This window comes from Camelus bactrianus, chromosome 6 (assembly GCF_048773025.1).
Source record: "Camelus bactrianus isolate YW-2024 breed Bactrian camel chromosome 6, ASM4877302v1, whole genome shotgun sequence".
NCBI lineage: Eukaryota > Metazoa > Chordata > Mammalia > Artiodactyla > Camelidae > Camelus > Camelus bactrianus.
In genome coordinates, this window is record NC_133544.1 from 11,701,681 (window position 1) to 11,715,696 (window position 14,016).

Genomic DNA, 14,016 nt, shown 5'->3' on the forward strand with positions numbered 1-14,016 from the left:
GGAGACGTTTTAGGCTTGTCACTTCGGGCTTGGTCCCAGGCCCAGAAAATGAACTGTCTAAGTTCGTAGACTTGCGCCCCAGTTAATGCCCCACGGCAGCTCCCAAGACCTGCCGTTGACCTCGCTGCCCAAATATGTGGCCCTTCTCGGAAGCTTTTCAATTTCTTCCCAAAGGAGAATGGCCCGACGCTGCGAGGCTCCGGCATCACCGACCTCCGCACTCCGGGTGCCCAACACAGCCCCAAAGGCAGCTCGGACAGGACACTCGCGGGGGCGGGCGCGCGGCGGGAGAGCCCTGGGCCGAAGCCGCCCGGCCTCCGCAGGGTAGGGGCAGCGGCGGCTGGACAGCGAGCCACCGGGGAACGCTGGGGGCGGACCCGAGACGCAAAGCGCCCAGCGGGCAGGAAGCTCCCCTGCGCACCGAAGCCGGAGGCGGGCTCCACGCCCCTTTCGAATCCCGAGCCGGGCTGATGACGAACACAACGCGCGACGGACGCACACACCGCCCCGCGCTCGTACGACGGTGCGTGCAAGGAGCGCGAGGGAGCCCCGGGCCGTCACCGGCGCGACCAGCGTTCCGCCTCCTCCTCTCCCAGGGCTCCCGCCACCTCGGCAACTCGGCGCCCGCCTCCCGCCTCCGTCCGAGGCCTCCGCCGCAGCGAGGCTCCCGGCTTCGTTCCTGTCTCTTTAAATGGTGGGGCTAAGGGGCCGCCCCTGCAGCTGCTGCCTGGGTGGCCCCGCGCGCCGCTATTGAGAGGCGAACCAAGATGGCGGCGGCTTTGGCTCCGTGAGGAAGACGGAAGAGGCGGCGGCAGCGGCGGAGGGAAAGGGACTTCCAGTAGCCAGGAGAGCTCGTGCGCCGAGGGGCTGCCGGAGTCTCCTGCGCAGTGGTAGCAGCTGCAGCAGGAACAGGCGCCCGTCGGCTTCGGACATTTGAAGCCGGGGAGCGGAGCGCAGCCATCGGCTGCGGTGGGAGGGCCAGGTAAAGGGAAGGAAAACATGGCGGCGGCGGCCTGAGGAGGCGGCGGCGCGGGAAGCGGCTTCACGGAGATCATGGCGGAGGCGGGAGCAGGGCAGTAACCCGCGCCCCGAGTTTCCACCGCGGCGGGGCAGGAGGCCGCGAAGCGCTGCGCTCCCCACTTGGGGCGGCTGGGCTCGCCGGCCGCCTGGACAATAGCGCCGAGGAGCCGGAGGCGAGGAAAGGCGGGGGCCCAGAGCTCGGGCCCGGCGGGGGCCATGCGGGCGGCAGCGCGGTCCCGCGGCGGCCAGCGGCGACAGTGAGGTCGGGGAGCTCTCCGCTCGCGGGTGTTCTCCCGCCTCGGCTTCCGCTTCTCCCGGACCCTCTTCGCGGGCGACTCCGGCGGGGCCTTTGCCCCAGGCGGCACGATGACCGACACCCGGCGGCGGGTGAAGGTGTACACGCTCAACGAGGACCGGCAGTGGGACGACCGGGGCACCGGGCATGTGTCGTCCGGCTACGTGGAGCGGCTGAAGGGAATGTCCCTGCTTGTCAGGGCCGAGAGCGACGGTGAGTGAACCCCTGTTGGCGGGACCCGCGCCTCCCCCGCGGCCTGGGCCACCCCGCCGGTTCTTTGGAGACGGTGGCTTTCTTCCTGCGAGGATGGAGGGGAGGGCTGGGGCTAGGGGCGGCCGCCGCCTCGGGGGAGGGCGGACCCCCGGTGCCCCGGGTCTCCCGGAACTGCTCGGAGAGGGCTCAAAGTGTTTTCTTTGAGTGCCCAGTCGCACTTGCGGGTACGAGTGGAGCCAAGCACGTTCGAGCTGTGCCGCCTGGGAGTGTGGAGAGGTCGGGGGCCTGGGATCTGGAGCCCGGACCGTGCTGTTCTTTTGCACGAGAGTGACCTTGAGAAGGCACTGATTAATCCAATCTCCTGCCTTAGTTCACCCATCTGTAAAGCAGGCATGAAAACTTTCCTCGGAGCTAAGAAAGTTCTTCGCAGTTTCACTCTTTGGAGAACATTTTGCTGTACTTTTTTGAACATTTCTTCTGCATTTTTCCGATCCTGTTGTAGGTTCATGAATATGGCAACTCTACTCTAGGCAGAGAAAATACTGCTTATGTATTCCCCCTGTGTTAGTTGTCACTTTCGTTAGAAACGCAGAATTTTGTGTGTGGTTTCAGTGTGTAAGTGTCCTGCAAGTTTGGAATCATTTTATGGGAGCTTTTTGATTGATTAAATGTATATTCAGAATTTGTTTCAGTTAACAGGTGGAGAGAAGTTGGCGGATACCTTTAAAAATCTTTCCAATCTGCCCTAGTGCTTTTGCTTCACATATTTTGAAACAGCCCTCAAAGTTCAAAGACCAAGTTGTTTGAAGATAAGTGTTTCACGTTTTAAAAGGCTTTCTCCTATTAGGGTTTGCCACTTCCCTCGGTGGCATACTGTGAATTTCACTTAAAGAAAATGTTCACTTCCGGTAAAACTAATTTCAAAATTGTTTCTTCTGAATTTGAAAACCTGTCTTGTTACATTGGCCTATAATTTTACAGTAGCTAACAATCTCAGTGTATTATGATTGTAGTTCTGTATCTGGATTATTACAGACTCATTTGAAGGAACTTTATTGGACTCTATACCCAGAACTCCAATTCTATGGAAGACTAATAAGACTTAACCATTCTGAAATTGAAAAGACATTGCTTTTCAATTTGAATTGAAAAATGGTGATTTGGAGTATATTGCCCACAGGTTACTTTATAAAGTTTATAAAATAACTTAAAACTGGAGAAAACTTATTTCTTCTTGGAGGCATTTAAAGGATTTTGAATACATTGGGTATATTTTTCTGAGGCTTTGTTATTTGCCTTTTAAAATACAAGTTTGAATGTGAACTGTTAGTGTGATTTTGTATATGACTATCACATAGTAACCAACTATTCCAACCTCTCCATTTTTGCCTGTTTGGAAAACTTTTTACATAGTTGGAAAGTATGGGCTTTGTAGGTTCAGTTAACTTGTTTGAGATGAGAGCACGTATAGGTTAGTAAGACATAACTTCCCATTATATGTTAAGTTAGACTCATTATGCAAAGTCCTTTGTTTAAAGTATTTTAAGCACTAAATCGTAATGTCATATTATCATAGGGACTCATACTCTCATAATAATATAGGAACCTTGAGGGTTTTTTTCCATTTTTATTTTTGTCACTTTGGAAATAGCTGCTATCTCCTTCCCTCTCTTTGGAAGTTTGGGACCCTACAATAGAGCTGGTTGGATGACTAAAACAAAATGGCTTTAATTTTTATCTAATAGGGAAAGAGAGCTCAAATAAATTGACTGATGTGCCCTTGTTAAATTTATAAGTTGTTAGGAAAACCAAATCCAAAGAGTGGGTGAATCCAAAGAGGAAATTCCAGGATACTTGTGAAATATTCTGTAAATAGTCTTTGATTTGACGATGAATGTTTTTTTCCTAACAGGAAACTCCAAATAGGAATAATAGTGGAAATTTATTGAGTGTCTACTATGTGCCAGGGATTCTTCACTTGTATTCTTTGATGTCTCCTGGTGTAGGTACTGTTATTAACCATATTTACAGATGGGGAAACTGAGGCTCAGAGAAGCTAAACAACTTAAGATCACACAGCTAGATTAAAAAGCAAGGAAAGTCAGTAATCAAACTGAAGTTGGGGAGAGGTATTTGGGATTGAGTGAGACTTCTAGTCTATGGCTTGAAACTAGTATCCATCATTTAATTAGCATCATTAACTGTTTATAGTGTGTTTTAAACTCCCATATTGTCTACTTGCATTTGCTGCTTAATACTTAGACTCAGGGTTTATTTCAAAGAAAATAAAAACAATTTTTAGCCTAAAGATACTTAAAAGTACAGTTTATCTCAAAGCCACACGTGGGAGTTCTTGTATTGGCTACTAGTTTGGGTTATCCATTATTATGTACTTCCCTCATTCTCTACTACAGGGTAATTGAGAATTTTCTTTTTATTGTAATGAGCAAAATGGAAAGTTTTTTCTGGTTTTCCATAAAATGAGTCATTTATCTTGTTAGAGGACCTTATACACTTACTGAAAATCAGGAAGGTAATTGGTACATACAGAGTGAAGTCTCATTTGAAGAGTTGAAATCAGAGAAATCAAAACTAGTGCCTCTAGTAGGGATCCAGCCAGCAGACAGCTTGTTTGATGCCTAGTCTAACAAACACACTCATATACTGAGGTCATGAAAATCTTTTAAAATGAAAAGATTGTATATTAAAAAATACCTCCTAGGATTGCTTTTGAGTATTAACTGAAAATATACACTAAAGTGCCTACCCCAGTACCTAATACATAACCAGCACTCACTCAATCCTTTTTTTAAGTGCATGATCAGAATATCACTTCACTGGCATTACTGTACTGTTAATAGTAGAAAAATTAGTATTGATAACGATGATCCAGAAACACATTACAAATGAAAGGCTAACCAACACAGGTTCATTATACTGCTTAAGAAAAACATTCTAGTATATAACATTCAGGAAACATTCCATAAAAATTGTTGAGGTTTTTAATCTTCTGTTACAGTTTAATATACTGGAAAATTCACTTGTAAAGAAGATATCAATTCCTGTCACTGGAAAAATGAGATACTATAAGTTTCAATAATATAGTTTTGTTTTCGATATCAGCAAACCCATTCAGTCACATTCAGGTAGAATGGCAGTATCTAGTTTGGGGTTTAGAAACGTAGATCCTGGCTTTAGTTTAGATTTAGATAAATACTTAAGGATTTCACAATGAAGAGTTCCAGCTCTGTCCCTCCTGAGTAAGCAGTTCAACCTCGGCCTCTCCAGTACATTGACCTTACCAGTGCTCAAAGCTAAGGGCAGGACTTAGGCACTGTGTTTCGTCAGTAGGAAGAAAACAGCATCACAATGAGGTAATGGAAGTCCAAAATCTTACTGTGTATACTTTAAACCTGTAGTATGTCTGTGCACTTGGAAAATCATGTGGGCCCTCCTGATTTTGTAGCCCATGAGATTATCTTATGTAAAAGTAGTGTAGGGGGAAGCGTATAGTTCAATGGTAGAATGTGTGCTTAGCATGCACGAGATTCTGGGTTTAGTCCCCATTACCTTCACTAACAAAAAATAAATAAAAGTGGCATAGTATTCCACTATATGTATTCCACTCTATACATTGAATTCACACAGTATCCTGTTGGTGGTGTAGAGTAGCATTTCTCAAATTTCCTCTGGATAGCTTTATACTATTAAAATGGAGGGTCCCCAAGAGATTTTGTTTATGTTTAAACAAAAAATACCTGTTGATTATTTACCACATTAGAAATTCAAGCTAAGACTTTAAAAAGTTTTTCTAAAACAAGAATTTAGTGACAGGGGTGTCACTGTTTTACATTTTCACAATCTTTTTAATGTCTGGTTTAATTTTTTTTTAAAAAGAGAATTCTCATCTGCTCCTGCACTCAGTCTGTTGCAGTATCAGTGTAGACACTGAGAAATAAGAATGAAAAAGGCAAATAATCTCTTAGTAATATTATGAAAATAGTTTTGATTTTCCAGACCTCTTGAGATCCCCACACTTTGAGAACAGGTAGCATAGAGATTTTTTCTAGGTTTTTGTTTTGTTTTGTTTTGTTTTTGTTTTTCACTATTACAAACACTGCTAATGACATCTTTATTCATATACTTGGCACCTGTGTGAGGGGTGTAGGACAGTTTCCTACAAGAAGGATTGTTGGACCAAAGAGTGGTTATGTGTTTAAAAGCTTTGTAGGTAAAGACAAATGACCCTCCAAAAAGGTTGTGCTGATGTTTGGTCTTGGTAATAGTAAATGAGAATTAAGGACTTTTTTTTTTTTTTTTTTTTTTGAGAAGTATATGTGCAAATAAACACTTGCAGACCTATCAGAACTTCTTTGGAATGGACTGACAAACATTTGCTCTGCAGGTGTAGTCTTTAGTTCACGTGAGCATGGTTGATTTTGCTAGTGGTCTGAATGATAGATTCTGCAATGACAAAATAAATTACGTGTATGGATGCATTCCCCTTAGCCTCATCACTCTCTTGATATTTGTGTTTCCATATTTCCTTCCCAGTAATTCAGGTGGGAAGTGGGAGGGCCCTTCTCAAGTCTTGACATTAGGGTTTGCTGTGTAGGCTTGTCTTTCTCTTGTCTGTGTGACAGAGTGTCTTTCTCAGATGTGTGAGGAGGTGGTGTCTTGGGGAGGGTAAGAATGAATTCCTCTTGGGATAAAGGCATCTGTTTCATTGGAGAGGATGAATGTGTTTCTCAGATAAATTGGTGTGAGGGGCTGTTTTGCATATGTGCTTCAGTTATTAAGGTATACTGGATCTAACCATTATCAAAAGCATGTGTTCCTCTTAATAAGAACTTTACTTCCCTTGATGTCACTTAACGTCTCCTTCTCAGGGTCATTTCCCTCATTTCTCCCCTTGTTATCTCTGGTACAATGCTAAATGTCTCTCACCTCCTACAGTTGAACTCTACATCCCCATTCATAGTCATGTATTACTGCAGTGGAACTCCTGTTTTCACTACTGTAGCTATAGCAGCTGATACAAATAAACTTGTTGGGGGGAGGGACTGTGTAAATAGTGTATTAACACTCAGCTGGATCTTTTCCAGTTGATTGGAAAAGTGCTCATGACTTGATACAGTAGAAACCACAAGATAGGAGTGGGGAACCTAGTAGGTCAACTAGAAATAAACTAGAAATGTGTCTTTTCCTTGTTATCTTACTTTGCTCCCCAAAAGGCTGTTTCCCATGTTCCAGCCTCTACAACTTAACTGACATCTTACAGGACATGGTATTTGAGGACCAGAGCTGGATTTCCTAAAGTGGTATCTTAGACTAAAGCCATGGGATATGGCTGAAATGGGTTTCAGAAGAGATAATTCCCCTTCACATCTTCAGTGGCCCAGGAAAAAAGGAAAACTTACTAACATCAGAGGCATTTACTATGTGCTTATTTTTGTGTTAGCCAGCACTTTGGGAGAGAACACTTCAGACTTTCAGTCTGACTTTTTTTTCCTTTCTAGTTATCCCAACACTGTAGTGATACTAAGGAGAGTTTTGAAGCAAATGCAAAAAAAAAAAAAAAGTGCTTGAAAAATAATTATATCACTGCCAAGTTTTTTGTTTTGTTTTAGCTGCTGAGTCAGGTGTGTGTTTCTTGAAATCACAACTTGAAGTAGTAACTCCAACCCCTATGCCCTGTGTTGTTTTACCCCTTCTCTTAAACTTGAAAAAAAATCTTTGTAAGTGTAATACATCAAAAAGGTACGCAAATCCTAAGTATTCAACTTGATGAATTTTTCACAAAATAACCAGTACACTGATGAAGAAACAATGTAACTAGCACTCTGGAAGCCTGTTTCATGTTCATTTTCCGTCACTCCCCCATCAGCCCAAAGCTAACCTAACTTCTAACAAGATAGATTAATTGCCACTTTTTGAATTTATGGTATATACTTTTGTCTGAGGCTTGATTCGTGTTTGTAAGATTTGTATACATTGTTACATTCACATATATTTGGTTCATTCATTCATTAACATTGCTATACGATACTCCATTGTATGAATATTTATATTTTAGCTTTTTTTTTTTTTTAATGGTGATACTGGGGATTCAGCTCAGGACCTTAAACATGCTAAGCATGTGCTCTACCACTGAGCTATTTCCCACCCTCAATAGCTGGTTTTTTTTTAAACAACATCCACATGCCATATAATTCACTCATTCAAAGTGTGCATTAGTGTTTTTTAGTATATTCACAAGGTTATGCAACCATCACCACATTAGAGGACATTTTGTCCTCTTAAAGAAGTCATGCACCCGTTAGCGGTCACTACCCATTTGTTCCTCCTTCCTTCTGGTCCTAAGCAACCACTGATTTACAAATCTTACTCTAAATTTGCATATTCTGGACAAGTCATAAATGCCATACTAGAATATATGGTCTTTTGTGACTGTCTTCTTTCACTTTTGTTTTCAAAGTTTATCTGTTGAAGCATATATTAGAAGTTGGATTCTTCGTATAAATGAATAGTGTTTCATTTTATTTATCCATTCATGAGTTTTTGGACATTTGGAGTGTTTCCACTTTTTGCTATTATGAATAATGCTGCTGTGAATGTATGTGTACACATACTTGTGTGGGCATATGTTTTCATTTCTCTTGGATATATACTTAGTAGAATCGCTGGTAACTCTTTTAGGAACTGCCAAACTTTTCCACAGTGGATGCCTTTTTATATACCCACAAGTGAAATGTATGAGGGTTCCAGCTTCTCCACATGGTTGCCAGGACTTGTCATTGTCTTTGATTATAGGCATCCTTGCTGGTGTGAAATGGCATCTTTTTGTGGTTTTGACTTGCACTTCACTAATAACCAGTGATACTGAGTATCTTTTCATGTGTATTGTCCATTTGTATATCTTTCTTGGAGAAGTAATCTGTTCAGATCCATTGTCCATTTTTCAACTGAGTTGTAAAAATTTGGGTAACAAGTCCATTATTGGATATATGATTTCCAGATAATTTTGCTTGTTCTGTGGATTGTCTTTTCACATTCTTTAAGGTATTTGTAGCACAGAAGTTTTTACTTGTGATTATGTCCAGTTAGCATCACTTATTAATGCTGTCCAATTTTTGCCTTTGGTAGGTTGTGCTTTTTGTGACTTTTCAAGTGGCATTACTTAGTTTGGTTCTGTGACACTAGACCTTGTGCATCTTATGAAATATGATAATTTTTGTTTTAGCAGCTGCTGAGTCAGGTGTGTGTTTCTTGAAATCATAACTTGAAGTGGTAATTCCAACCCCTATGCCCTGTATTGTTTCACTTTGTTATTTATGTAGTTCTCTAGAGATGAATTATTTCTGAGTACATGGTATATTTCAAAGTATTTTTTTTGGAATGTGTTTTCTCATAGAAACCCATGTTTTGAGTATGATTATATGCCAGGACTCATCTTTTAAAAGTATGTTTGATCCATAATGTACTTGCTATACTTTGTGATTTCATTGGGAAATAGTGGAGTGCAATTTTTTTTCTAGTAATTAAACAGCAAAACACTGAAAGAATATTTACAAAGATAGCCGAAAACTTTTAATACTTTTAAGGGACCCTAAGCATGGAGTTCATTTGCTTGTTGCTTTTTCTTGTTATAAATGTATCACTAGACAGCTCTTAATAATTACCAAAATAAAAGTCCATTGATTGTGTGTAAAGAAAATAAGGGGCATTGGAAAATTTATTTTATTCTGGCAAAAGCTGGAAAAAGACAATGGAGATTAAACAGGCTTCTACAGAACATTGAGAATGTTTGTCTGAACCTCAGTGAACCAAAAAGAGCCCAAAGAGATGGGGTGTTGAGGCTATAGGTGGGGAAAATATGAAGACTGTTTGGTTACCTTAAGTACAGAAAGGATAAGAGACAGATTTTTGGTTAAGCAGTTCACCTGTGCCAGACAGTGTGGAAGGATTCAAGTGAAGTAAGGAACTGTTCATGCACACAAGGTGTTTGCAAATTAAGTCATTACAACTTGGCAAGTGCTGTTATTTCTGTATTCAGTGTCGTCTAACATTACAATCACATAGTAGTAAATGGGCATTAAATCACTACCGTGGGACAGCATCATAAAATTAGTAAACAAATTTTAACATAAAAGCAAAACTAGTCAAATTTGGAAATGTTAAGAGCACCCTTTCTCAAGTGTCTAGCCACTATTTGGAATGGTTAAAGCAACTGTTAAGTGTAATACGAGAAGAAATGAAAGCTTTGGATGAGAGACAGCTGCAGAGAAAATGTTGCTTCTCAAGTATCTGGAGCCAGAACTTGCCTTTAAACTGGAACTGGCTGATACGGGGAGAGGTATAAGTTTAGTCTCAAAAATTTCTGTTTGCCACTAAACAGTAGTTGTTTTCTAATATTTTGAGTCTTAGGATACTGCCAGGGGAAAAACAAAAAATGTGCAAGTTAGCTTATTCTGAGAAGCAAATTGATTATTTGAAGATGGGGAAGTGTGGTAATTCCTGTATTAAGAAACAGAAATGGGGGGAGGGTATAGTTCAAGTGGTAGAGTGCATGCTTAGCCTGCATGAGGTCCTGGGTTCAATCCCCAGTACCTCCTCCAAACATAAATAAATAAATAAACCCAATTACCTCCCCATCATAAAATGAAAAAAAAAAAAACAGAAATGTAAGGCTTTCTAAAAGTGAAGCATAACTTGGGGATGTACTTAGGCAGTGAACTATATCCTTGATGTTTTCAAACATTTGCAAATGAATTCTGTTTTTATTTTCAGTCTTGAGAAAGAGCAGATAACTATTTAAAGTGCTTATTTGCATATTTTAAGTTATTTCTCTAAGTAATACTGTATATCAAAGATTTAATCCCCAATCATCTGGCTGCACACTGTGCTGTTTCATTACCTTCTGCTGCCCAGGAATTGGTAGATTTATGTAGACCATCCAGTCCTGACTTTTCAATCATGTCTGTCTTGTTAAAACTAAGCATGTATAAGAAACAGATTCACAGACATAGAAGACAAATTTATGGTGGTAAGAAGGGAAGAGGAGGTTAGAGGGATAAATTGGGAGTTCGGGATTTGCAGCTACTAACTACTTTGTATAAAGTAGATAAACAACAAGGTCCTACTGTATAACACAGGGAACTGTATTCAGTATCTTTTAATAGCCTATAAGGAAAAAGTTTGGAAAGGAATATATAGCAGTGTATAACTGAATCACTATGCTGTACACCAGAAATTAACACAATATTGTAAACTGACTATACTTCAATAAAAAATTAAAAGTAAGCGTATATAAAGCAAGCATTTCTTAGGTTACAAGTTATTATACTTAAATTTGTATTGGTAGTATTTTCTCAACTCAAGTTGTATGTGCCTCAAATACTCAGAAAAGGAAATGTATGTGTATGAAACGGAGTATAATTTTGCTGCTTTGCAATTATATAATGGAATGTCTTTTTTTCTGTTTCCTAGGTTCTCTACTTTTAGAGTCCAAAATAAATCCTAATACGGCATACCAGAAACAACAGGTAAAATTTTGAAGATGTTGTGTTTTATCTTGCGTAATATTCTCTCAGTTTGGTGATTAGATGAAAATTTACCATCTCATTCCTTACAGTGAAAAATCCGGAACAGATTCTAACATGCTTTTTGCCAATCTGATTCTAAAATACAATTCTGCCAATCTCTATAGCATATAAGTCATTTAAAAAAAACTTGCTTTGAGTTAAGCTAAGCTTACGTTCCCAGATGTTCAACCAACTGGGCTTTAATTTTCACAAATTAAACTAAAGCAACAGTTTTCTTGTTTCTACCTAAAGGGAATTTAAAAAGTGATCACTGATGGAATAATCAGCTACTAATACAACTAAATGGTAGAGACTCCCTCCTTTGCTGTTGTAAATGCTAGTGCGGAAGGAACATTCATCTCTCTGTACAGCAACTCAATGTAAATAAGAATCTGATTTCTTACATAGCCTGAAAAGGACCTTATAATGATGTAACAACTTTTAAGACTACTTTCAGTTTGAGTATACTCTTTCTTGTAACCTTCTGATATGCAAGAGATATCTTTCCTTCACATAGTGCCTATCAGCACATCAAATGGTATTTATTCAGAATACAGACACACAGATAATAGTGAGTGCTCTACAAAGCCAGTGAAATCGATGTCAGTCCCCTCATTGTCTTGAAATTAACTTAAAATTACCAAAACATTTATATATATTACTTTATAAATTTATAAATAAAGATAAAGTGCTTTGCTTCATCATTGACCATTAAAATACTACTAGAGGGAAGTTAGTATTGTTTTTATTTTGCACATTAGGTGATGTCTAAGGATTGTGACTTTCTTGAGTTCACACAGATAGTACCTAGGAAAGCTGATACTTACTCCTAAATTTGTTTAATGGCAGTTTATTCATCCAACAGGCCTTGGTACAATATGAAATGTTTTCTTGATGGTTCAGCGGCCTGTTAGCACTTAACTGCATTTGGTGTTCTTAAGAAAACTTTCTGGTTTGATAGAAATGGCTGGAAACTAGAGTATTTTGTTTTAATGTTCTGTACTTTGTATTTCAAGGTTTCAGTCAGCTAAAGAGGAAAAGCATATCCTAAGAAAAAGAAAAGATGAGTCTATTTTGAGGATGAATGGACAAATCTATATATCTTAATAGGTTGTTGGACGATAATCAAACAAGATGACTTGGTGAAAATTTAGGTTCCTCAAGAAAAAGAGAAGAGCAGTTCCTAAAAATTTTCAAACTAAAAATTTGTGAAATGGGTAACTGAGGGCATATGTCTAGTTGTGCCCTGATTTAAGCCTCCAAATGATTCTGAATATACATTATAGCAGAGGAGTTGCTTACAATTGTATTAATAAGCCTGTCTTATTACTAATGTGATAGTGGTTTTAGGCTTCTTCAATTGGTCTTGTGTTATCACCAATTTTCATAACAGTATGTATTAACCCATTCTGGAGACAGAAACCAAGGCTTAGGGAGGCTACCCAACTGACTATAATTTCTGACATGTTGTTGATCCTACAGTGTTAATGTAAATTATTTTGAGCTTGAACAGCTAGTCAGTCACTGTGGAACAGATTGCTTGCCTGGGATCTGTGATTGGTAAAGTCCTTAAAGATAGTTAAAAAGGGGTCTTTGAGCTCTTAAAATTCTGAGTAAGACTTGTGGATTTACCCTCTTGGTAATGCTGCACAGCCATACAAAGGATCATTTTTTTTTACTTCCGGCTGACATCAGTTTTATTCATTAAGAGACTACTGGTCTTATGATTGACAGTTATATAATTGACTGAATAGAGTTAATGTGTGTTAGCAGACACGTTTTTAAACATGGGATCCATTTGTGCAATAAGAAGTGTCCTTGCCAAGGTAGTGAAAAGTATTAGAAATCAAATAGGTCCTTTAAGATACGTTAAAGATAGTTAGTCATGTTTCCTCCTCAGTACAGGAACCTTTCTCATCCAGATAGATGCTTAGCCAGGCTTGGCTTGGCTCCTTTCAGTTACTTACTAGTCAGATTTAAAAAAAAAAAATTTTTTTAATATTGTGTTCAGATCCATCTAACCCTAATTCCTACTCCTAGTTCTCTTTGGACCAGCTTGAAAAGTGCTACATGATAGCTGTTTCATTAGGCTTCTTTTTCAAATGTAGCTCTCCCTAGTGCCATCAACAATTCTTATATAAAATGATTCATAGATCCCTCTTGGAGAAGAGGCCCCTTTCTTGAAATGGTTAATTGCTCTGAAACAGTGTACATGTATATTTATAGTCAGTAAGTGAAAATATACCTTAGACCCCATAAATATTTTATCACCATGCATATTGTAGAATACAGATTATTTGTACTACAGGAAATCTCAGTATTGTAATGTCTTGCTGAGATTACATCTTTTATGTTGTAATCCTTTACAACATTTATTAAATAGTTCAGTAGTTTTTCAAATAAACTTTTTCAGACAAACTTGCATTTTTATCATTAAAAAGTGCAAGTCTGTCTGAAAGGAATGAAAGGGTGGTAGGTGGCAGGAACATCTTGCTTCTTGAACCACAGCACTTTGGTAAAAATTAAAAAACCTCTGTCCAGATAAATGCTCACATATTAGAGATTTACCCAATAATTTCAAGGGCTTCATGGGCCTTAAGCACCCCACATAAATAAAAAACATCTGATGCTGACAATGAGAAGAGAGGAGGAGGAGCTATGATTATTAATCCCATCCTCCTAACATGCCCTAGTTATTGAATATTGAGACTTCCTCTTTGGGCATTTTGACTAGAGCATAAAATGTAACCTAAATGTGCAAGCAAAGTTTGTATCTTTTGGTACACTTACATTGTGTGCTCAATTTGTAGTGCTTTTTATATATTGGTTAAACTTCTTAAGGAGAACATTGCTTTCATTTTATACATTAGATAAATCGAAGTATGAAAAGGCATCGCTAATTAA

General features: G+C 39.7%; 1 protein-coding gene across 2 annotated transcripts in view; it reads left to right on the top strand.

The window, feature by feature from the left end:
• Nucleotides 1-480: 480 nt before the first annotated feature.
• The window catches only part of PPP4R3A (protein phosphatase 4 regulatory subunit 3A), a 34,863-nt gene continuing 21,327 nt past the window's right edge, over nt 481-14,016 (top strand). Inside the window, exons 1-2 of one of the 2 annotated variants that reach the window (XM_010968701.3) lie at nt 481-1,528; nt 11,018-11,073. In XM_010968701.3, the coding sequence (XP_010967003.1) occupies nt 1,387-1,528; nt 11,018-11,073 (198 nt within the window). In that variant the 5' untranslated portion in view covers nt 481-1,386. The remainder of the gene's footprint in view (nt 1,529-11,017; nt 11,074-14,016) is intronic. The other variant, XM_074365127.1, reaches the window with a different exon arrangement.